The sequence below is a fragment of the Buteo buteo genome, chromosome 24 (assembly GCF_964188355.1).
Source record: "Buteo buteo chromosome 24, bButBut1.hap1.1, whole genome shotgun sequence".
NCBI lineage: Eukaryota > Metazoa > Chordata > Aves > Accipitriformes > Accipitridae > Buteo > Buteo buteo.
Genome location: NC_134194.1, coordinates 2161952 through 2187831, shown reverse-complemented (window position 1 = coordinate 2187831; position 25880 = coordinate 2161952). Strand labels below are relative to the sequence as shown.

The following is a 25880-nucleotide window of genomic DNA, read 5'->3' as shown; positions in this document are numbered from 1 at the left end:
GGGGAAGACCCGGAGCGGGGTTTGCTCATGGTTGCCCCCTTTCCCGCCTCGCCCACACACGGCCTGTGGCCGAAACGGAGAACCGAAGAAGAAGAGCGGGCGGAGGACCCGGGGGAAGCGGCGCGGCCGCCCCAGTCCCCGGGGCCTCCGGCGGCCGGGCTCGGCTTGGGGGGGGCGGTAGCGAGCCCGGGCCGGGGCGGGCGGGGCCCGCCATTACCGGGGCGTGGCGGCGGGCGCGGTGGCTGCCGGGGCTCGGGAACGGCGGCGGGAGCAGCAGCAGCGGCGAGCTGAGGTGACCGGGCTGGGGGAGCGGGGCAGGCGGCGGGCTCGGGGGTTCGGCGGTGGGTAGGGAGGGGAAGGGCCGCCCCCGCCGCCGCGGTGCCATCGCCTCTCCCTGGAAAATGTCCCACCCCCGCTGCAGCGCGGGGCTCCGGGTGGGAAACTCCCGCTGCCCACCTCTGCCCCGGCGGCGGGGTTTCTCCGGGAAATGCCCTTTTGCCACCCGGTCCCCCCCCCCCCCACACAACACCGCTGCCGCCTGCCTCCAACCGCAGCGGTGGCCTGGTGGGGCCGAGCCCGGCTGGGCCTCCCCTGAGGCGGCAGCTGGGCCCGGGGGAGGGCGGGGAGGAGCCCTGAGGGGAGAGTGGGAGCGCACCGGGCAGCGCTCTTTCGGCCATAGGAAACATATCTGAAATACACATGCATAAACGCTTGAAATACACGTGTTTACCGCGGGTCAGTAACGGGCCTTACGGTAGGAGTTGCCTCCATCAGTTACCCAGCCCGTGGGAGCTCCCACCCGTGCACAGGCCTTGGGTCCTGCCTGCGAAGTCTCCTGCTTTTTTGTTTGTTTTTTTTTTTTGTTTTCTTCTCCCTCATATCAAGACAAAGGTCTTGCTGGGTGTCCCATTCAAATTGGAATGCGGCCCTGTGAGAAACAGAGGCGGTGGGGAAGCTGGCACAGTGTCGGGTATTGCAGGAGGACAGTGGATTTTTAAAGGGGAAAAAATATCGGGGCCTCTGTTGCGTGGGGGGCATTCTGAAAGCATGTGCGTGGGTTTTGTGATGTGGAACAAAGGGTTATTTTTTTGTTTTGATTTAATGATAAATAGTATGGCACTTCTCTTAACCTGGAGTTGATTAGCTTCTCAGTTTAAAACATGATTTTTTTGCCTTCATATGTTCCGTACCTTGAGCCATGACTGAAGAACCTTAGCTGTGTTTTTAAAGCTGTCCATCATATTTTGTGCTTGTATAGATGTGTTGTCAGCTTTCAGTAACATGCTGTGATTTTTGCCTTCTAGATTTTTCACGAAGCTTTATTTTACAGGATTTATAACGTTTACACTTCTGACTTTGGGAGAGAAGACCTTCTGCAGAAATGTCGAAGATTGAGAAGATGAGTATCCTTGGAGTGAGGAGCTTTGGGGTAGAGGATAAAGACAAACAAATTATTACTTTCTTTCATCCATTAACTATTTTGGTGGGACCAAATGGTGCAGGAAAAACGGTAAGGCTTACTATATGTTTGGTTTTGAACTGTAAATAGGTCTGAAAGGCCTCAAAATATGAATAATGATTTACAGAAAGGTATTAATAATATCACAGAAATCTTGCTGTTCACTGTAAATATTGTGTTGTTTAGCATTATTAGAGATCTGCTTTCACGCCTGGATTTTGCAGAGCTCTGGCTGATATTTTTCACAGGAAATTGATCCAGATCCTGATTAAAACTGATTTTGCAAAGTACCATAGTCTCATGATACTTAAAAAATAAAAAGTTATTTCTTATTTCTCTCTCCTCACATATTTAACTCATTTGTAAGTATTTGGGCTTTTACTGGTTTTGCCTGTAGTCCATCTTGTTTATTCTAAATTGCTATTATAACTGTATACTTATTTCTGTTTTCTTAGACTATCATTGAATGTCTTAAATACATATCCACTGGAGATTTTCCTCCTGGCACCAAAGGGAACTCATTTGTTCATGATCCAAAGGTAAAAGTCATGGTGACTAGATTTAATGTGTGTTCACTCCTAAGTAAAAATACTTAACTACACTCAGGGTTGTGGTGAAGACAGGGATGTTCAGGTTCTAGGCAGACATGAGCTGACTGTATTGTTTCAGGAAAAATGGAGAGTTGGGAGACAGAACATTACCTACAGCTGGGAAGGCACATATTCATTTGGACATTGCGAAGAATTTCCCTTATTCAGTTTTTTTGTTTCTATTAAAGGTTGCCAATGAAACAGATGTTAGAGCTCAGATTCGATTACAGTTTCGTGATGTAAACGGAGAGCTCGTAGCTGTCCAGCGATCCATGGTGTGTACCCAGAAAGGCAAGAAAACAGAATTTAAAACACTTGAATCTGTCATTACTAGAACAAAGTAAGTTGTCACGTTTTTTTTTTTTTCTTACTTTGGCATGAAGATCGGTTTGGGTTTTGTATGTTTTTAAGTATAAGACAAGAGAAAACTTCATAATGTATTCCTTGAAGTAGCTACCAGTGCTTTTAGATTAAAGCTATGTAGTTTCATCACTTTATCTATTAGTTGATTCAGAAATCCTACGTTTGATAGCCACTACTTTAAGAACTACTTATATCTGTTAACTTGCATTTATTTGAAAATTGTATTAATAATGATATGGTTTGAAAGTAGCATTGTGTGGAGTATGTAGGCTTTACTTCCTTTAGCACCATTTTCAGTTTCAGATCATTGTTGGCCCATGTTTAACTCCAATCTCCACTATTTAAGAGTCATATTCACTTAACTTCATTCAAGATCATTTTTGCTCCCTCTGGTGATTCTGCATAGTTTTAAAATGTGTAACAGTCTTGACTACAAATATTGACAGTGTTGAATGCATGTGTTGAACAAGGTAATTAAATGTTTAAAAGTGGTTGCTCATTAAGTTTTTGAGTCGTTACGTTACAATGAGATTATACTGTTAAAAATGCAGTTTACTTTTAAAAGAACTTGCTAGTAACTTCTTTGCGGATTTTCTTTATCTGTGCTACATAGGCATGGCGAGAAGGTCAGTCTCAGTTCCAAGTGTGCAGAAATTGATCGAGAGATGATCAGCGCCCTTGGTGTTTCCAAATCGGTGATTAACAATGTCATTTTCTGCCACCAAGAAGAATCCAACTGGCCATTAAGTGAAGGGAAGGCCCTGAAACAAAAATTTGATGAGATCTTTTCAGCAACAAGGTTTTTCTCTTTACTGTAGTTAAATAAAAAATAAGTAAGAAAATGTCTTCTCTCATAATGTAGGTTTAACAAAAATGTCTAAGGCATTGTTTCATACATCAGTATTGCTATCTTGCCAATAGGATCTGAAATTTTGTTGTGTTTTTTTTTTTAAGGTATATTAAAGCACTCGAAACTCTCCGTCAGGTACGACTGAAACAAAGCGTGAAAGTAAAAGAGTGCCAGACAGAACTGAAATACCTAAAACAGAATAAAGAAAAAGCACAGGAAATCCAGAATCATCTTAGCAACAGAGAGGCTCAACTGGCTGCTTCTAAGGAGAATGTAAAATCTATTGAGAGTCAACTTGATCCTCTAAAGGTAATTTGCATGACAATTATGTTAAGACTTTAATACAAAACAATACATGAGTACTAAAGAACACAGCAAAATGTGAAAGCTGGATGAATTTCTTGATTAAAATCTTATACTTTTGTTGTGTTATCTAATCCTTTGCTCTGAAGCGGAATCAAGCATACCTCAACAAAGCTGGCAGATGGTCTAATCTGTAAACAGTCATTGGAGGTTTAAGAGCATAGGTTGTGAAATTCTTGTAGCAGCATTGGGTTTTTGTAGTTTAATTTAAAATCTCTCTTTCTTAAATTTAGCTGGTAACTAAAACTATTATAAGCTGTAACTAAAACAAAAGCTAAACTAACTATAGAACAATTGATTATGGGATTCATAAGCTGGTGAGATATTTCACTTACAACATTCTTTTCTTTGCAGAGTTCTCTGGCAGCAGTTGAACAGAATCTCATGAAAGTAATGAGGCTAGACAACGATGTAAAAGCCTTGGAGAGCAGGAGGAGGCAGATGGAGAAGGATAATCAAGATTTGCAACAGAAGATGGAAAAGGTTGCCTTTTAAATTCCATGCTGCCATCCTTTCTATTGAAAGAGCAGTCTGTCTTTTGCTACCCTGTGAACTAAGTATATATTTTATTATGCATTAGATGTTGGTAAAGAACATTTTCATAGCCCATGTAGCTTGCTTGATATTACCAGATATGGCAAATATGGCTCAATAAAGCTATATTAGTTTCTATGTAATTTGGGTTAAATTGCTATTTGTAACTTTACCCTTCACCATAGACTAGCTTGCCAGGAAGGCAAATACTGACAGAAGTTTTCATAAAAGTGATAATTATTGGTAACAATGCCTTGTTGTGTGCAACTTGAAAATATCTACCTCTCACTGTACGTTGATGATAGCCAGCACTTGTTTTGACCAATATGGGATGGCTCTTGACGTTAATACTATTCATCTCCCTGGAGACTTTTTATTTCTTTTTCTTAAAATAAGAAATAATTGTCAGTCTTCTGTTGTGATTGTGACAAGGCATTTAAAACTATTTTGAAAAATAGAAAGAAATTCCTTAAAGGTAAAAATTTAAATTCATTTGTTTTATCAGCCTAAGAAAAAAAGATTTTTCTTTTTCCACTTTTGCTTGTAGCATATTTAATTTTTCTTAATATGTGTCTTAATATAGAAATTCCGCGTGGGAGGTGTTTATGTCTTATTTCTTGAATTCTGTTACAGTAGAAACGATTCTTTCTTAAAACGTCATTAATTGGCTTATAAATTAGTTAAAAAGCTAACTTTATTCTGTATTGTATTTGGTGTACAGGTTTTTCAAGGAACAGATGAACAACTAAGGGATAGATACCAGAACCACCAGAGAACAGTGAGGGAGAAGGAGAAGAGATTATCAGACTGTAGGCGTGAATTAGATAGAGCCACTAAAGAATGCCAGAGATTTAACAGTGAGAAATCAGAACTACTTATTGAACGAGGTATTTTAGACTTCATCTATAACCTTGTATTTATTTTTTAATGTAATTAAGATCTGAAATCGAACTGCTGTTAGGAGTTTAAGGGATTTGAACTAGACAAAACCCCTGAAATGTGTATGAGTTTGGAGTGGGCTGCACAGTATGGTAAGAGACTCTCACAGGTGGACAGGTCTTGGCATTCTTCTCATGGAGTTTCTAATGTGCACTTGTTGTTCTGAGCTATAATTACAACATGTAGTACCTTTGTTTGTAAATGGACCATTCTTTATAAAGATATTCCAAATAGATAACTTACAGTGGCATAGATCAACATCAGCCTAGTAGTTTACACCACCATTGTTTTCACTGTCTGAGCTTGTACTGCTTTGGGTGATGAAAATGTCTGCTAACCAGATGTGATTGTATAAGTGTGTTTTAACCAAGAAAAACGTGAAAGCAGAATGCTCAGCATGCTCAGTGTCTCAGGTGGGGGCTGGGGACTAGTCAGAGGGCTTTAGGATAATATTCTTTCATACATTGTGTATTCTCTTTTCGATGGACTATGGGAATTTCAGTAAAGCTGTAGTAGTTGAGACAGAGTATATGCTTACATAAAATACGTTTGGGCTTTGTTTATTAATCAGAATAATATTTTTAAGTTTTAAGAGGCTTTCTTTTAAATTCACATTTAATTTCACATTTTAAATGTCGCATTTTCTTTTTGTGAAGGTCGTCTTCAACTGCAAGCAGATCGTCACCAAGAACACATCACAATGAGGGATTCATTAATTCAGTCTTTGGCAGCACAGCTGGAATTAGATGGTTTTGAGCGAGCACCTTTTAATGAAAGGCACGTTACCAATTTTCACAGGTTGTTGAAGGAGAGACAAGAAAGAGATACAGAAGCTGCAAATCGTTTGATGGTAAGAATTTTGTTGGTTTAGTCATGTAGTTAGTGTTGGTTATTAGCGTGTTATTGGTCCATATGTTCCTTCATGGTGCTGGAAGGAAGAACGTTGCGGGGGAAACCAAAGCCATTTTTTTTCTTCTAGAATTCTTTATTATGGGTTGCCTGAATCTTTGCATGGAAATTAGTTTTGGAACTAAGAGTGGTCATCAAGTGATCTGAATTGCCAAAGCTATTGAACAGGCAGTTCTTCAGAGAGGTTTTTCTCAGCATCCCTCGCATGCAGGTGGATCACTGACAAGCTAAAAAGCCTGAGGAAGAATTACAGTGGGCAACTGGTTTAAAAATAAGCAACATTTTGTTGAAGTCATCTTCAAAATGGAGTTGCTCTCACAGAACACTACCAGTATGATGCATCTGCATTTTCCTGTTGAAATATTTCAGCAGAAAATTTTTGACACATTCTAGTTATCTAAGTATCTCAACGTCTTGTATTACAGTGGTAAATATTTGTAAGCTAGTGTGAAGAAGTGTTTTTAAATGTTGTTTTCCTATGAAAAAAATGATGAGTATATTATTGCTGACTTCTTTCAGAGAGAATTTGCACAAAAAGAAACAATGAAACAAAAACAGATAGATGAAATAAGAGACAAGAAAACTGGATTAGAAAGAACCATTGACCTGAAATCAGATATTCAAAATAAGAAACAAGCTGAGCTGAAGAATGTAAAATGTGAATTGCAGCAGTTGGAGGGCTTTTCAGACAGAATTCTGGAGTTGGATCAGGAGATTGTCAAGACAGTAAGTTACTGTTATTGAAAAATTTATAGAAGTTTGAAGTAAAAACTTTTGGCTTTATCATTAAAAAAATACAAAGAAAACCCTTGACCTTTACTCAATCTGCTGCATTTTTGCCCTTTTAATACCTTTTCTATGCTTTGTCTGTTTAGATGGTGCACCCTTTGGGGCAGGGACTATTCACTCTTTGTTTTTGTACAGTGCATGCACAGAATATGCTGATTCTGCTTGGTGAGTTATAAATAGGGTAATAGCCACAGCTGGTGATATCATAAGATCAGTCAGCCTTAAATTCTTGCGCCAGAAAAATGTGACCTAAAGTGCTATACTACGTGTATCTTTCCCCGATAACTTGTCTGTGAGATGGGCTAGTTGATTATAAGTGGTTTATCTGTTGAATTATTATAAAGTTACAAGCATTTTACGTCCCAGCTGAACAGCTGGTTATGCTTTTGTAGCCAAATATTTTACGTTTGTTAGCAGTTTATGAATTTCTTCTAGACTCCTCACTAGGATAATCCCAAATTTAATGTACAGGAAATGTACATTACAGAATTTAATGTACAGTAGAGCAGCCAGGAGTCCACCAAAGCTGCTCTATCACTCCCCTCCTCAGCTGGTCACGGGAGAAAAAATATAACAAAAGGCTCTTTGGTTGAGATAAAGAGAAAGAGAGATCAGTCACCAATTACCATCATGGGCAAAACAGACTTGACTTGCAGAAAATTAATTTAACTTATTACCAATCAGATCAGAGTAGGGTAGTGAGAAATAAAACCAAATCTTAAAACAGGTTCCCCCACCCTTCCCTCCTTCCTGGCTCAACTCCACTCCCGATTTTCTCTACCTCTTTCCCCCCAGTGGCGCAGGGGGACAGGGAATGGGGATTGGGGACGGTTCATCACACCTTGTCTCTGCCGCTCCTTCCTCCTCATGGGGGGGACTCCTCACTTTTCCGCCTGCTCCAGCGTGGGGTCCCTCCCACAGCAGACAGTCCTCCATGAACTTCTCCAACATGAGTCCTTCCCACGGGCTGCAGTTCTTCACAAACTGCTCCAGCGTGGGTTGCCTGTGGTGTCACAAGCCCTGCCAGCAAACCTGCTCCAGCCTGGGCTTCTCTCTCCACAGGGCCACAGATCCTGCCAGGAGCCTGCTCCAGCGCGGGCTTGCCACAGCGTCGCAGCCTCCTTTAGGCACCCACCTGCTCTGGCATGGGCTCCTCCATGGGCTGCAGGTGGATATCTGCTCCACCATGGACCTCCGTAGGCTGCAGGGGGACAGCCTGCCTCACCATGGTCTTCCCCACAGGCTGCAGGGGAATCTCTGCTCCGGCACCTGGAGCACCTCTTCCCCCTCCTTCTTCACTGACCTGGGGGTCTGCACAGTTGTTTCTCTCGCATATTCTCGCTCCTCTCTGCAGCTGCCATTGTGCAGGGATTTTTCCCCCCCTTCTTAAATCTGTTTTCCCAGAGGCACTACTGCCATTGCTGCTGGGCTCGGCCTTGGCCAGTGGCAGGTCCGTCTTGGAGCCAGCTGGCACTGGCTCTGTCAGACATAGGGGAAGCTTCTAGCAGCTTCTCACAAAGCCACCCCTGTAGCCCCCCCCACTACCAAAACCTGCCACACAAACTCAATACGAGTGAGCCTCCTGAAGCTGAGTCATGTGGTTATGGCTTATGGTAGAAGCATGAGCAAGTTGGGGCAGTACTACATTTCAGAACAGTGCATCCAGTATCTGCTTTAGTTTTGCCATGCCAACATCACAGCCTTTGTCCTTTTTCATGTATTCTTTACAAATCCTGTGTCATTCCGGTAACAGGTAACAATACTGCTACCAGGCAGCTTAAGAGCTTTCTTCTGTTTCCTTTAGTTAGAGCTTTATTGATTAGTGTAATTATTTAAGTCTTCTGGGCTTTTATTTTTGTTTAGGAACATGAGCTGGAGAAGGCTGAGAAGAACAGCAATGTAGAAACACTTGAAGTAGAAGTACGAACTCTGCAAAATGAGAAAATAAACCTGGACAAAGCTCTTAGGAAGTTGGATCAAGAGATGGAACAGTTGAATCTACATACCATGACAATTACCCAAATGGAGATGCTGAAGAAAGACAAAGTAATTTTTCTATCATCATCTCATAAGAGAGGGACATGAAATTAATACAGTCCCTTCAAGATTTGTGTATTTTTCAGGTGTTTATCAACAATCATATGTAAAGCTTCTGTCTGACTCCATAGAAGCCATTAACTCCATGAACGCACTGAGTGACATAAACTTGAAGATATGAAAAAAATAATTTAAAATGCTTCATTTCCCCAGGCAGACAAAGAAGAGCAGATCAGAAAAGTAAAATCAAGACATTCTGATGAACTGACATCGCTGTTGGGATACTTTCCAAATAAAAACCAACTTGAAGACTGGCTTCATGTTAAAAATAGAAAGATTAATCAGACAAGGGATAATCTTGCTGACCTTAAGTAAGTATTAATTGATTATGTCACCATAAGTATTTATGCAATTATTAATTTAAATGTTAGAAAGGTTAATATGCTTAACATGCTTGTTAATTTAATTCATCATTGTTTATTTGGGTATCTGCAAAATCAAAGCATCCTGCAGAATTTATGTAATGTGTAGCTGACATAGTTTGTGCTAGTTAATAAAATCACAACACTTGTAGTATGTCAAAGGCAGCACGAAAAAAGATAGCAAAATATTGGTTTGGAACATCTTTAATTGTTTATACTAATCCTAGCTGAATGAATGTGCTTCCGGGGTGGAAATTGCTGGTCTTCTGACTTTCTTGTAAGTCATAGAGTGGTTAGTGGCTGTATCGAGTTCACATGTGATTATCTGTTCCTGATTTCATTTGATTATATAAAACAAGTTGTTAGAAGGAGTAGGTAACATCAGCACACTATGCAGTGTTACACATTAAACTTCCACAAAACAAAAAAACCCAAGATTTTAAGAATACTGCATAAATCAAAAGTATGAAACATGAGTAGAAGTATGCTAACATTCTTTGCATAAGAGGTTCAATAATATAAGCAATAATTGCTGCAGGGGAAAAAAGTTGATATTGTATTATTCTATAAAGTTTTCTATGGCTTTGTCATTAGAAATTAGTTTCTCATCAGTAAGCATCTAGAAAACAAAAGGGAATTAAAATTAAACTATTTATGCTGTACTTAAAGAAATAAAAACTTGACGCTATAGATTTCCTGAAAAATCATTAAAGAAGAACTGGTGAACAGGTCTGTAATATCAATTTCAGATTAACTTCCCATGTTTTTGTTTTTGCTTAAACAGTTTGAAATCTTTGGGTTTTTGTAATAAAAGAGTTTATGCATTGATGTTTCAGCAAACGACTGGCATCAGTAGAATATCATAAAACTTACGTCAGTAATGAGCTAAAAAAAAAAGAAGAGCAGTTGTCCCTTCATGAAGCAAAACTTTTTGATGTTTGTGGAAGCCAAGATTTTGACAGTGATCTGAACAAGCTTCAAGATGAAATTGAAAAGAGTTCAAAACAGCGAGGTAAATTTATCTATAGCTCTACTTTTTTCCCTAAAGCTTTTTTAAATGTAAGCCACAGATACTGAGACAGTCTGTTGTTTGTGCAGGACAAACAATAGACACAGAAACTGACTTCAGGGAGATTGTTACTGAATCTTACTATTTTTTAATAAATTTTCCTTACCTTTACTACTATTTATGTCTTAGATTTAAGCAGGATCAGTGGTTTTAATTCCTTCAGCTAATTCTCTTATTAGTTTTTGCTTTGGCTTACTGTGTATGCAGATCATGACCTCCTCAAACCTAAGGAAATGCTTTGAGTACTTGGATCTGCCAGGTGTGAGGACAAGTACAGAACCAGACGTTCGGTGTGGGTTTGGCCCATAGGGCCTACTACTCACTAAAAGAAAGTAATTTCTGAAGGAAATACTCACTTCCACTGTTAATTACAGAGGGATGAGCATGGTTTAATAAAACAGACTTGTAGAATAATTGAGGTTGACAAGGACTTGAGGAGGTGATTTAAGGGTAACCTGCTGAAAGCAGGGGCAGCACTGAATTCAGACCAGGTCACTTAGGACCATGGTAGGTTCCTATCTTTGCGATTTTGTGGGTTATAACTTTATCTTTATTTATGGTAAATACATACCTAGTTTAGAACTGATTATGCACTATTTATATAACAGAAAGTTTTTTGTTTCTTTTTAAACCAGCTGTGCTTGCTGGAGCCACTGCAGTTTATTCACAGTTCATTACACAACTGACAGAGGAGAACCAGTCATGTTGTCCAGTTTGTCAAAGAGTTTTTCAAACAGAGGCCGAACTGCAAGATGTAATCAGTGATCTGCAGTCTAAGCTGCGTCTTGCTCCAGACAAACTGAAGTCAACAGAGTCTGAGCTTAAAAGAAAAGAGAAAAAACGTGATGACATGATGAGTCTTAAACCACTTAGGTAAAGTACTTAGTAAACCATGTTGTTGCAAGCTGTTTTCTTTCAAATGCTTGTTTTCTGATTATTAAAAATAATGCAGACATCAAGGAGGCTTTATTTTAGGGCTAGTTAATTCATTAAAAAAATCTTATTGTGGAGATAAATATTTTGCTAGCATTTGTTCTTTGCTTATTTGGACTTTAATATTAGCTATTTTATATTTTTGGTATTTCTGGTGCTTTGGAGCTTCTCATGAGAATGAGGCAGAAAAAGTGGTTATATACTTACTTTTCTACTGATAATTTACACTATACAGGCACAGTTCCCTTCCTTGTTGCTTATCATTGTAATTTAAAATGGACAGGCTGGTTTTGTTGTTACTGAAATGTTTACCTGTTGCCTCCCTCCAAAACATTAACAAATAACACTAGACCTAAAGAGTTTTTGTCAAGTGTCCTGTTTTGTTTTTTTCTTAGTGTACGAACAGCATTAAAAGTAAGACTAGAGTATACAGGTTTCCTGCCAGTAGTGAAGAGGCTCTAGTCTCAGGAAATTTGCAGACCGTTGTTCTGAATTTGGAGAATGTATGTTAGAGGGTAGACCTTTCCTTCACAAGAGGGCACTCTTGTACCATGGATTTAGACCCTCTCATGATCACTTGCTGTAATTAAGTTAAAAACCAAAAGATATTTTGTCTGCTTGTTTGTTTCATCTCACCTGTCTAAAATGAGGGATGTATTACCTTAGCTGGGTATGTAACATAAGCCTAATCGAATGTGGGCAAGGCTAAGGGGCTACAATTTTGGCTAAATTTAGTCTTCCACTATTAAAACATATTACAGATGTTGTTATCTTGAATGTCTTGAACTCATGCTGCTGGTTTTGACAAAGGAAATTTTACGGATTTCTATTTTATTTAAGGCGAACTGTAGTTGAACTCCAAGATAGGGACATACCAGACTTGAGGAGCAAGATACAGAATGCAAACAGGGATTTAACAGGCCTGAAGAGTGAAATAGAAGAACAGGAATCATTCTTGCAGAGAGCTTTGTCTCAGGAGGATAGTGCCAAGGCATGTTTACAGGATATAACACTAATGGAAAGGTACCAGGTATGCTTTGGTAATTTCTTTTAATATATAAAATGATGCTCACTTGCTAGCATTTCAATATGTAATTATTCAATAATACAACAAAACTTTGAGGTCTTAAGACTATTCAAGAAAAGTAAAAATACTTTAAAAGGCAGCATTACAAAGGTGATCTTGGTACTAACAAAACTTGAAGTTTTATGTAATGATTTTTTCTTTTGGGGACCACAATGTCCCTTGAGTTCTCATTCAATTCTGTGCTATAGTAACTAGGAAAAGATGTATAATACAGAACTTGAGCGTAACCACAAGTGCGCCAAAGTGTTTTTCAGTCTTCATAGTCATTATAGCTCAGTGTATTCTCAGCAGCTGCTCTGAGTACTTTCTGGAATCTTGTCACATGTGCTTCCTTGTTCTGTGCCATCTGAATATATGGTAAAGGGGAATGGATATCCTACACTTTTTATTATTCTGACGTAGGAGGCCATTCTGAACAGTCTTGATGCCTTTATTACCAACATAAAATCTTTGCTTGACCAAGAACCATGAGAGGGACAGTTATGCAGAGAACCTGGGGCCAGGCAAAGGACTGAGAGCATCTCACGGGTGGGAGATGGCAGCAGCTACTGAGGCTTCAACAGTTCCATTGTCACAGGGACAGGTAGCACATGTAACTGTTCTGAGGTGGGCTGGGGATGTCAAAAGCCCGTCTGTCCATATTGACTGATATCCTTTATACCAATTAGGTATTCCAGTTTATAGCAGCTTGTGTGGGCTGACATAACCTTACTGCTAATGACGTGACATTGCTCCAGTGGAGGAGATAAATTTGAAGGTCTTTTGAATCATGTGTGCCTCAAGCCCCAAGCTTATTCTTGTGTGCCAAAGATAAAAAATACATTGTTAAACACCAACACAAAAGTAATAGTACTTTCCCTCATACTTTCAGACTGATATTAGGGATGTTGAACGAAAAATTGCTCAGCAGGAGGCTAAGCTGCTAGGGGTCGATTTAAGTAGAACTGTTCTACAAGTAAGCCATGAAAAACAAGAGAAAAAACACTTATGGGATACAGGTAGGTCATACAAAACTGGTATTTTGTTTTTATATTGAAAATAATGTTCCAAACTTCCTGCCATTAAAATTTTAGTTTACCTATTTTACATTCTGAAATAACTGTATTCTAATAGTTTATTGTTTTGATTTTGGGGGGTCATACTAGCTTAATTTAGAATTAAATTTTCATAAGGAAGACAATAAATGTTTTTAATAAAAGATTGACTGTTTCATTCTGTGTTTGTTTTCATCTGCAGTTACTGGTAAAATTGAGTTAAATCAAAAACTCAAGCAAGACCAGCAAAATCAGATTCAGCAGCTAAAGAGTGCAGTTAATGAGCTTAAAGCAGAGAAACTTCAGATTTCCAGCAGCATGCAGCATCGTAGACAACTGGAGGAACAAACAGTGGAATTAACCACTGAGGTTCAGTCCTTATGCAGAGAGATCAAGGTAGGAAATACTCTTAATTGTTAACCCTTAGGTTTGTTGTCCTCGGTTGGGGGAGGGGGGGCACGGGATAATAAATCTTTAACATTGTCTGTAATCCGAGCAAATAACCACATGACTTTTTTTACCACATGAAAAATTGTTGATCTTTAACAGAATGGGAAAATAAAAAAGGACTTTCTCCAACTACTTTTCAGGAAGCAAAAGAACAGGTATTTCCTTTGAATGCAACTTTAGAAAAACTGCAGCAGGAGAAGGAGGATCTAATGAACAAAAGGACTGCAAGTAATAAAGAAACCCAAGAGAAGGTTTGTTTGCTTTTGGCATAGCTGGGAGATAGGATTATGTATTGGTTTTCAGGCATGGCTGGAAGCCATGGCAATGAGTTTGCTTTTAGGAAACAGTGACTTCAGCAGACGCTCTAGATTGGTGCAACTTTTAGGGAAGAAAAGTAACATAACCAAGTTAGGAGACCAACTCAGTTGTTATTAACCTTTGACAGTCTTGTCAAAAGGCTTCTAGGGACATTTGGCACTATTTAGTGACCAATGGTATTAAAAGCCCTTCCCAATAGATATAAAAGAAATAGCAAGGATGACTGTAACCTGTCCTTGCCAAGAGACAAACCTGTTTTTCTCAGGTGAAGTGGCCTTCTTGTGTAAGCACAAATGAGTGATTTACCATTTGTTTTGGAAAACATTTTCATAGTAATAAGGAGCATCTGGATTTCAAAAGCTGAAGGTTTTGTTAGTGAATTAAAGGCAGTTATGATAAGGTATTGTACTTTGACAATAGTTATCCAGTATCTAATCGTTGCTACAGAGCGTATCAGTTCTTGGACATATGACTGCATTTCATTTGAAATCTTTTCCCTGCAGATAAATGGCATAAAAGAGAAAGTTAAGGATATAAACAAGTACGTGAAAGAAATTGAAAACTATATTCAACAAGGAAAAGAAGACTATAAAAAGGTAACCTAAAAAACAGTCAATAAAATTTGACATTAAAAGCACTCTTGTGTTTAAATCTCAAATTTTTTTTTTATTATTTCTTTAGCAAAAGGAGTGTGAACTTGATGAAGTAAATTCTCAGTTATCTGCCTGTGAGAAACAGAAGGAAAAGATAAGTAAGGAGATGGAAATGATTCGACAAGATATTGACACTCAAAAGGTAGATATATTATTTTACAATAAAGTATATTTTGTGCAGTTGAAATAATTTCTGGTTTTGGTTTAAGTCTGCCTAGGTCCATAGTGGTGGAGAGTTTGTCTCCTCCTAATTTACTTAATCAGTTGTTAGTCAGAATAGCTGCTATACATGCATTAGGCTGAAGAAAGTCTTGAGGTTTGTATATGCAAAAGTAGATACATTGTAAAAAAATTTTTATCTCTAACTATCATTTTGTGTTATTTCCAAAAGGGTTAAGTCTGTTGGGATAGTAGCCAGCATTTTCAAAAGTATCTTTGTGTGGAGAATACCTGCCTTCTGAAGTAAGGTACCAAATTGCAGATGCCAAAAGTTGCTAGTTACTCCAGATTTTGTCACGTACTTTAAATTCTTGTGTATATATTTCAAATACTGTTTACATTCTCTATAGGAAAGATGTGTTTCCCCATTCTACCCCACCACTTACTGTCTAACTTGTAGAACTGAGATGGGGGACTTTGTTAAATCTCACCCTAAATTACTTGCCCTGTTTGAAACCTTGATTAATATTTGCACACAGGATCACTCTTGTGTTCGCCTGTGACAATAAATACTGTAAGTATTATTTCAGACTGAAATATGAAATAATACTGCTGATTTCCATTATACCCTATTTCTAGCACCAGATAAGTTCTCACTGTGATATTTTTCGTTGTTGTCAATTATTTTACAATTGCAGCATGTTTTGGAGTTTTGCAGAACTCATACTTTGTAATTGAGAATCAATATACTGAAACATTATACAACTTCTCACTTTCTGGGGAGATAGATACAGGAAAGGTGGCTAGAGGATAATCTTACTTTGAGGAAACGGAATGAAGAGCTAAAAGAAGTTGAAGACAATATAAAACAACTTGTGAAGGAGATGGGAGAAATGAAAGTCCCGCAAATGAAGAAGTAGGTACCTTCAAAACTGAACAGCATGTTTTGCACAAGAATTCACTGAATATCTGAGTATTATATTCACTGTGTTTTAGTGTGTTTCCTGGCCCACCTTTCTCCCCATTCTTGTAGACCACTTCCTCCTTCAAACTCATGTTTGCGTAATATCCCCATGACGACAACATAAATGACTCAGTGAAATTATATAGTGCTTCTACCTAGAAATACATATATGTGCATGTCTGCCCATACCTGTACCAATCTAATCTGATTTTTAATGACTTTCCCTGCTAAATCCATGTTTAAAAAATAATTCTCTGGATAAGAATATTTAGTTTTCCATTTCAGTCTGCTCACTTAGGTCTCAGCAGCAAATTTTGTATTTACTTCAGTCATTTAATATTAGTTGCTTTGATAATAAACACTTTTGAAAAGGAATTAGCCCTATGCTGGTTCTTATGTGTGAACTATTTATTTAGTTTTCTAGAGGTTACCTAATTAATTCATCTTATTTTGCTCAGTATCCTAATATAATTCCACCTACGAAATTCACTATTTTCCATGTCTCTGCATACAGCACTTTGGCATTTGAACTTGATAACTTGCTTCTCCCTCTCAGAATAGTGATTTGAATATGTTCTTAAGAAACTTTGAAATATTTTTATTTCAATAATTTCTTAATTTCAGTGACGTTAGTACTATGATTTTAACTGTTACAGACTTTATATTTACAATATAATGAGCTACTGTCTAACATAAACTCAAAATTAGAACCCTGATTAAAAAATTGTGAAACATTAAATACAAAAGACTTGTATATGAATTATGGTTTCACAGTGAACAGAAACATTTAGAGGAGAAAATAGAATCTCTGAAAAGAAACCATCATGTTGCACTTGGTCGACAACGTGGATTTGAGGAAGAGATTGTTCGGTTTAAAAAGGAACTTCGAGAGTCACAATTCAAAGATGCAGAGGAAAAGTACAGGGAGATGATGATTGTTATGAGAACAACAGAGCTAGTGAACAAAGATCTGGACCTTTATTACAAGGCTCTTGATAAGTAAGTATTGTCATATGAAGGTAATTCTTAAATGTTTTAGGCTTTTTTACTATTGATAACCTTGATGCAAAAGCAGCTTTCAATTTCAGACTTCTGGGGGTAACTTAAAAATAGTAAATTGATATAATTCTTTGAGATATATAATTATTTCTCTTTATAAAATCAGGCATTTAAATGTTAAGATAACAACAAGGCACGCCTTTTTAAATAAACTAATGAAAATATACTACAAACTGCACAGGATTGGTAGGAGGTAGGAAATTTGTAAGTTAATGTATATAATATATGTATACAGTAAGTGTATTGATGTTAGTAACTGGAGTTTAATATAGTCATAGGTAAGTCCAGTGATCACTATAATTTTATTCTCAATTCTCTGTAGGACCTATTTTCAGTTATGGTTGTATGTGTTAGGACTCATATTTGCAATGCAACAGCTCAAGTCAAGAGATAATAGTGAGTGAACCCAACACATCACCCACCTGTACCTTCTGTGCTGAATTCTTGGTCTGAAGTAATCTTTTGCTGTGTTGCCTGTACTGGTTAGAAAATGTCCAGGCGATAAACACATTCAGCTTTGGTTTTCATAGGAAAACATGTGGACAAGCCAGTGGAGCTGCAGGCTGTTCCTCTGTCGCTATTCCTCTGTAGCTTTTTTTTCCACTTGAAAGCATTTTTAGGAAGCTTTTGTAACTGTGTCTCCCAAAACTGCTGATGGTTTTCCTTTCTTCCTGTAATTTTGATGTTTTTTGAGGGAAGTAGAGGAAAGTATTACAGGATACACAATGCATAATTGGGAGAATGTGTTTCATAAAAGTCTCTCTCACACATTATCTCAAAATACATAAACTCCACAGCACAAGTTTAGGAAAAGTGAAATCTCTGTTTAAATCCTTCATTATTAACCCAGGTCTTTCTTGCATAGTCTCTCATACTACTTTCATTTCTGTATTAGTATATTTTAGCATCTTCTGGTTGTATCTTAACATGGATAAGTTATGTCAGGTAGATTTCTTGGTCCCCATGATGATCTTCTCAGGTGAACAGTTGTGTTTTCATTAAAGAATATTATGATATAGAGGGGTTTTTTTCTCCTTTTCCAGTGGGGGTCATTTTGTGCTTATATTAGATAAGGCAAGATCAAAAGAAACATGTCTTGCATTTGATGGAAAGTGTAGTAAACTTTGTGATAGTTTCTGCTTCCTCTGGAAGCTTGTTTTCTAGTCTTGGACTGACTGCAAAAATAGCATCTCAAAATTTGTAAACATGTATAAAGTAAAACATATGGCTCCATAAAAAACCCTGTATGTTCAGTTATAATGACTGAATTGCAGTGAGCTATGGCAACTTCATGGACAGTGGGGAAGGATCTTGGAATCAGTGGATACGTTTCAGGAAATCTGAAACTGGTGCTTAGTGACAGAAAGATAAATTGAATAGTAAGAACAAAACAGAGAAAGAAACAAACATTTTGGCCACTGTATGAATTCCCAATGGACCCATGTCTTGAATATAGTATGGAATTTTGGTCTCCTGTATTTAAAAGGGTCTAGTAGTGCTGGGAAAACGGAGCACAGAAGAGCAATAATGTGGTTGAGGGTACAGCATAACAGTCAAGAAGTGAAACTACGTAGATGAGAACTCTCCAAGTTGAAAAGACTGTCTAGAGGAACCCTGTTTTAAGTAGTTTTAATGATAAAATAAATAAAATTAAACATAATACCAGAATGTAAGCTAATCCAAAATTTATTTTGTGGAGATCTAAATTGTTTAGAACATATATAATTCTCCCCTTTCAGCTTAAATGGAAGTGCACTCCAAGAATTTCCCTTTTAGAATTCAGAATCTTTTTGTGTGGTATCAAATCATCTATTGTTTCTATTTAAGGCAAAACAGGAAATCAGTCTTGTAATTTCAAGAAAAATAGATAAGCATCACTTATTGGTAATCGTCTGAAAAATCGGTGAGACTAAACGTTAACTCTAATGGCCAGAGATTGAAAGCTGTTATCTGTAGCTGGGAAGACCAACATTTTGGGTGTTCTGTGCTATAGTTGATCTTTATTGACTTAATATTTAGAGGTTTATGATAAATATTGTTGAGGAATGCCTTCTTGAGTTTAGTTAAGTAAATAGTTGAAAACACTTTCTTCTTTCTTCAGACTTAACAAACCCTATGAGAGTTGATACTTAAGCATTCCCCAGAACAGGTGGAAATAATTCCTGTAAGAGGGGAGAAAGGAAGAGTATATGTAAGCGTCCATTTCAGAAGTATATTTTATTTCCACCATATGTTTTTTGAAAGAAGACATTGGCATGAATTGAACAAGCATTTTTTTCATTACAGAGTACTTTTTCTTTAAAAAGCCAAGTTAGACATGTAGCATCCTGTCCTTTCTTGAATGCTTTCATAAAGAATCATCTGTTATTGATCTGAAGTCATGTCAATGTATTAATCAGGGAAATTAAATTGAAAATTATTAATGACATCCTATGTTACTCTTGCTGCTGAAGAGAAAGGTAGCTTTAGTCATAACATCTGTTTGGGTAATTATAAATTATATTCTCGATACAGAATTCTTTGCTCTGAGGAAAATTCACAGGCTCTCCTTTCCTACTGAGACCCAGTTATCTGCACTGTTGGGGGACTGTGCCAATGAGTAACACTACTGTTGCTTTGGAAGACTTAACATCAGATTTGTCTTCTTGGTGTCAGTCTGAAAATACACCTCACACACAAATTACAAATCTCTTAAAAAGTCACGTAAACTTGCTCTCCATTGAGTGACTGAATGCAAATCTTTTTGTCTTCATGACTCTCCTTCTTCTTGAGACGCAACTGTTTGTGAGAGTAGAATTATTTACACAATAGAGTGTGTTTCATCTTTAGATACTTACACGTACTTTCTAGTACATTTCTAGTAAAAATATTTAGGGAATGGAAAAGGAGCTGCTGCTGTCCTTAAAGCTCTTGTAGTCCATAGTAGTCCATGGCTGCACCTATAACAATTTGCACTTTTTGTTGTTGTTCTTTAGAGCAATAATGACATTTCATAGCATGAAGATGGAAGAAATCAACAAAATAATTCGTGACCTTTGGCGAAGCACCTACAGAGGACAAGGTATGTAATTTTTTGTAGTTTTGCCCATACGTATCCATTTGATATTGAGCACTGCATACTGAAAAGTGTTTGTTCAAAATATTGAAAATCCAGGATCTGAAAACAGTTGGCTCCATTCTAAAGGCTACATCTGTTGGTCACCACTATGATCTTTCTTACACATTATGTAGTTAGTTACAGGATAGATAGAGGTAATTTTCCCTTTTCTATGTTTTCCAAAGTTACAGTTTCCTTGAGACAGGGGAACTGCATAAGTTCATTCCTTCAATTTTGGAAAAATTAATTTCAAAGACGTATCTGTTAGTGGGAGTTCTGAAGAGAATTTTTGATGGTTACTGCATATTATACCTCTCAGCTCTGTTTAATCCTGTGATATCTTTAAAGATTTTTGATAATGTGAAAACTGTCTCCTTCCCATTTTCAGATATTGAATATATAGAAATCCGTTCTGATGCAGATGAGAATGTCTCAGCCTCTGATAAAAGAAGAAGTTACAATTATAGAGTAGTAATGATAAAGGGAGATACAGCACTGGATATGCGAGGAAGATGTAGTGCTGGGCAAAAGGTAATAGCATTTTTTAGTATGCAGTAAAGAGGATTCTGAAAACTGACTCAGGTGAATGCAAGAGTAATGCGTTCTGAAGTGACCCTGAAGAACAGGTGGCTCCAACTCTGATTTACAGTTCTGTACAGCTTCCCTTCACCATATCTGGTGCTGACAGTATGCAATACATGCTTCTGAAACCTGTTTTGCCAAAATCCGTTGTTTCAGTTGGGGACCGATCTGAGTTCCTGCAGGAGAGAAGGGTTCAACTTCCCTCTCTCCTCAAGTTGAAATCCTCCTAGTCTGTCTTTTGCTAGTTACCACTAAGGTTCCCATAGCTTTGGGTCTATTGACTTGCTCCCATATTTTTGCCTTCCTGAGGACTGGCCCTTGGTCTTTTTTTCACAACTGCGTCTACCTCTAAGTGTGATGAGACCTCTTTTTCTCCAAGCTATGCTGCTCTCCCCTGCTGCTGAATATAACCTTTCAGTTGATGTCACCAAATATCATACCGTGCCACACTTTCAGGCATTGCATTTCATTCTGTCTGGTTGGTGTCAGCCAGCAGCTCTGCAGGCTGGCCATTCAGCTGTCTTGGTACTTTAATAATGCACACTGGCCAAGTGGCCTGATATCACACCTGCCCTGAAGGTACCAGTGATCAGAGGTTTGTCATAGTTAACCACTTCTGTTTCACATGTTGGGGCTTGAGAGTTGTTTCCACCCATCTGTTATGTTATGACAGAGCATCTAAAATATTCCTGAGCAAGAGAAAAGAACCGGCCTTGTCCATCAGCTTCCAAAATCACCATCTGTTTTTTTGTTTGGTTTTTTTTTTGAGAAGAGCTGAGGTAAGGAAAAAAAACCATAATACTTGTAGCCATCTGACAACTGGCATATCGGTTATGCAGCTTGGGCAACCAAACCTACCTGCAGTATTACAGCAGAAAGCTCTGCTTCTTCCTTAGATGAACCGTTTCCACTAGAACAAGTGATCTTCCTAAATGCAGAGATAGTAGAAAGGGACAAAAATACAGCCAAGGCTGCTCTTATTTCTTCCCTGCTGGAACGCTTTCTGCCTGTCCTTTGTGCCTGCTGCACTGTAAATAGAAGACCTGGAGAGCTCTCCCTGACACTTAAGTCTGTCTGTGCAAGATGCTAGTGACAACCTAGCCCAAGGACACTGCAGTTTTATGAGGGAGATATGTTCTCCTTTCTCTTCTGCAGTGGGAGCTGGAGCTTTCTGGCTCACTTTCTTCTGCAGTAGCTGAAAGGGTTATGATGGCAACAGATTTAGATCTCTTTGATGTTGCCATTATCTGAAGGAACAAACTGCCTACTTCCTTGCCTCCAGAGTAGCAGTTCCCACTTTGTTGCTTACTCCATTGGCAGCCAGGCCTTGTCCACAACCAGATATTGCAGACAATAGTAGAAAATTAAATCAAGGAATCGAACAAAATGGTACACAATATTTTTAAGTGTGTACAGCAATAGAATCATGAAAGGGTATTTCATGAGAAGATAAATACTGTATTGTTGCTTGAGTATGAAAAATGCTGTCAAATTAATTCCCACATGAGTGTAAATGTGTACTTGGTTTTGAAAATTCCATACTAATTTGGGGGGAAATCCAAATCTTCTTATAAAACAGCAGTATAGGCAAAAAATGTGTCCTCTCCTAAGGTAGTCTAGGATGTTACGTTTGAGTCCTATGTAAATGAGAGTGAAACTTGTTCACAGTTTCTTAGCTTATATTCTGAGAATTCTTTGATCATGAACTGCGATGGCAGCAGTCGTGATAATTGGAAAGTATTTTTGGCAGCACAGTTTCCATCGAGTGTTCTGTAGTTTTCACTAGTTCAGGAGATCTAATAACAATATGGTTAGGCATGTTAATACAAAACTAACATGTAAGGTGGTAAATCCTACTATCTTCAGTTTTAGTAAGTAGTCAGGAGTTCAGTAACTCAAAGTTAGTGGTACACGTACAAATTTCCACCATCCCCGCTGCAGTAGGGGTAATGCACATGGCAATGTCGTAGCATCTTTACCGCAGAATGGAATCCTTACTTCCAATATCTCCTGAATTTTGAGTATTTGACTTCTCCGATGGTTTTCCAACGGTATTTTGTAGAATGGGTCTTTCAATTCAAACTTGAAGTTTTAATGTAGTTTTTCTGTAACTAATTAGCTGTTGTCATTTTGTGAACTGTCAGCACATAGTTATGTAAACTTTAGTCATGGTTTGTAATGGCATTAAAAATAGCACATTACATGTAGTTCCTCTATAAACACTTCAAAGAGTGAGATTTTGATGTGGGGTTTTTTTTTCCCTTAGGTGCTTGCTTCTCTTATTATTCGTCTTGCTCTAGCAGAAACATTCTGTCTCAACTGTGGCATATTGGCACTAGATGAGCCTACTACCAATCTTGATCGAGAAAACATAGAGTCTCTTGCACATGCCCTGATGGAGTAAGTGAAATCTTCTTGTGAAGCTTAAAGATGGATTATTTTCAAATGTTAATAGTAGTCGGTAGAAGTGAATTATATTTTAAGATGGCATATCTTTGTTGGCATCTGCAAATATACATGAAAAGTAGTAGCTTTAGATTCTCTATCCTTTATCTGGAAGAGGAAAAATATTTCTTAAATAATTTGGGGATTTTTTTACATCAGTAAAGAGAGTTGCTAATCTGCGTTAGATTGCCTGACAGTTCCTGTCATTTGTTGTCAATAGTTAAATATTTTTGTACTGTGTAATTACTAGTTCTATAAAACTAGAATGCGATTTAGATAAACATACACTAAGTAATATCTCTTTGTAGGATAATAAAAAGCCGCTCACAACAGCGTAACTTTCAGCTTCTGGTGATAACTCATGATGAAGATTTTGTTGAACTTCTGGGCCGTTCTGAATACGTGGAAACATTCTACAGGATAAAGAAGAACATTGACCAGTGCTCTGAGATCATGAAATGCAGCGTCAGCTCCCTAGGCTCATACATTCATTAGAATTTCAAGTAATTTATGTATTATAGACTGGCTTAGCTGCTTAACTTGATAGAGCTCAAATGAAGGCATTCCTATCATATACTACTGAAGATTTGTAATAATTTTAGCTAGAATCTGAAACTATTAGACTTTTAAACTTCCTATCTTTCTATGCATTTCTGTGCCTGAGTTTAAGGATCGCCATGATTTGGAAGAATTGAAATGAATACAATACAGTTAACTTTTACATGTATTTTATGCTTTAAAAGTGAAAATAAAGTTGCGATGTTCTTTGCGTATGTCCTGCCGGGGAGGTCCAGATACAGGTTCTTTGGAACAGCTGCAGCTCTGTCAATAGAACAGGGCTTACTCTCCATCACTGCATTATGGCAAGTTCAGGACTGATTTGTATCTCTAGTCAAAGCATGTTTGTAGCTACCCGCCTTGTCTACACAAAATTCACAAGCTTCAAAGAGAGCTTTTACTACTTTCTCTACAAGGTAGCATTACTCTGGCTGTTCAAAGACAGAATCTTCACAAAGTATAAAAGCTTTCTTTAGAACAAAGGAAAGTCCCATCTCTAAGGAGGTGAATGAGTGAATGGATGACAGAAGCATATTTTAACCATATTGTCTTTGCTTGTAACCTCTCTGCTGCTTTAAGATGATGATATTTTTGAGAGTTATGTCATATTCTGATTCTCCACGAGATACAATCAAGTTCCGTGAAAATGATTCAAAAATACCTTAGAGAGTTAATTTGTGTGGATGCTGAGCTTCACCTGCACCACTCAGAGTTCTTCCTGAAGCTCTTCTTGGTACAGCAACACCCGACAGACAGGCAGAACGCAGGCCAAAGGGAACCTGCCACTCAGAATGACAACAGAAAGCCAACAGCGATGGCACGCTTCAAAGTGCAAAGGACCCAATCATCACAAGTCCTGAGATTTCAGACAAGGGTTCCTCAGCAACATGCCTCGCTGCCTCTGAAGCCATGCAAGCCCTGAGGGATGCGATTTCTGGGTCTCTGTTTCTTCGTAACCAAGTAAGGGGGCACCTCTTCTACCTTGAACTCTGGCTGCTGGCTACACATCCACAAGCAAAAGCCAGACTTACAGTTCTTTAAATCCTAGCAGACAGCAGTGATAGGCTGAACCTCCTTAGCAGACAGCGTGTGACCAAAGCTCAATTTCAGAGGAAGAATCTTTAAACCACCATGAAAAAAAAGGTTAATCTCTGTAACTTCAGGACGTTTGTCTTTAGCAAATACGGGAATGAGCCTGAGAAAGCTGCATGGTGCTTCAGGATGCGGGAATCCCTTTTTCACTAATTTCCCAGGGACGAAGCGAGTGAGGACAGGGGTAGGAGTGCAGGCAAACCTGGCAGGTGCTGGCAGGGCCCGGGGCTGGTTAAGCACCACGGACAGAGGCAGCCCTGGACCAGCCTCCAGGCCTTTGCCCATGGGGCCGGTGAAGCGTGGCCCTGCCTGCCCGCGGGGGCTGTGCTCTGCTGAGCCCCCTGGTGAAATCATACCACCGCCCACCCCGCCTGCTAAAGGGTCTGGACATCTGCACCAAAAAAGACAAAACCCAGCAGTGCCCCAGGTCTGATTCTTCATCTCAGTAGCTAATGTTCTGCCTTCTACGTGGCCGGAGAGTTAAGTGAACTTGGCAGAAGGTGCCTTAAAGGGTAATGCCAGAAACTGAGCGCTTGAACTAAGGATTATTTCCACCTGAATTTTCTGAAACTGCAAGTCACTAGAGTCAGGTTGGCCCCAGTCATCGGGAAACCACTCAAAGATAAGCGAATGAATGGGACTTCCTAGCAATTACGTTCTTTCACCAATCCCCTGAAAAAGCAATTAACACCAAACTGGGGAGGAGGGGGGAAGAGAAGGCAAAGGAAAATGCTACTAACGTGCATTACGTTTGCAGTTTTAAATAAGAAGCTTCACTGACTCTAGTACTACTTCCTGAAGGGGAATTTTCTTAAAGATATAATCAACAGGAAAAAAAAAATGACTCTGAATTTTCAAATTTTCCTGTACTACCTGTTTAGTTTAGCATGACACATACATCCCAGCTCACGAAGAATTACATTATCTTCAGAAGCAACTCCCCAACTTTTGTGAATTCTGTACCTTTTTTTGCCCCAAGTTAAAGCCATGATTTGCAATTCCTCTATAAAGTAGTTTGGGCACGTTTTTGCCTTAATCAGCCCTTCTCTGTTCCCCAGCTGCAAAGTCTATCTTCACGCACACTTTGGGGATTAAACTTGTTGCCAGAACTTGGAAAAAATACAG

At 38.6% G+C, this 25880-nt stretch overlaps 1 protein-coding gene across 1 annotated transcript; it reads left to right on the top strand.

Moving 5' to 3' along the window:
* The first annotated feature begins 224 nt into the window (after positions 1 to 224).
* RAD50 (RAD50 double strand break repair protein) lies at positions 225 to 23905 on the top strand. The gene is made up of 26 exons (XM_075056543.1): positions 225 to 292; positions 1331 to 1510; positions 1915 to 1998; positions 2238 to 2389; positions 3026 to 3211; positions 3367 to 3571; positions 3980 to 4108; positions 4881 to 5046; positions 5755 to 5948; positions 6527 to 6733; positions 8660 to 8842; positions 9047 to 9204; positions 10092 to 10267; positions 10960 to 11197; positions 12098 to 12287; positions 13216 to 13342; positions 13581 to 13774; positions 13969 to 14079; positions 14650 to 14742; positions 14828 to 14941; positions 15747 to 15874; positions 16697 to 16921; positions 19957 to 20042; positions 20467 to 20609; positions 22927 to 23060; positions 23414 to 23905. Exons 2-26 carry the CDS (start codon positions 1382 to 1384, stop codon positions 23598 to 23600), a joined length of 3939 nt encoding a protein of 1312 aa, XP_074912644.1. The 5' UTR covers positions 225 to 292; positions 1331 to 1381; the 3' UTR covers positions 23601 to 23905.
* Positions 23906 to 25880: the final 1975 nt, after the last annotated feature.

Excerpts from the sequence above, each read along its gene's own strand:
- RAD50 (XM_075056543.1), top strand. The coding sequence starts at position 1,382 with ATGTCGAAGATTGAGAAGATGAGTATCCTTGGAGTGAGGAGCTTTGGG. Across the intron at positions 5,047-5,754 it reads AGAACTACTTATTGAACGAG|GTCGTCTTCAACTGCAAGCA; the intron begins GTATTTTAGACT and ends CTTTTTGTGAAG. Across the intron at positions 15,875-16,696 it reads AAAGTCCCGCAAATGAAGAA|TGAACAGAAACATTTAGAGG; the intron begins GTAGGTACCTTC and ends ATGGTTTCACAG.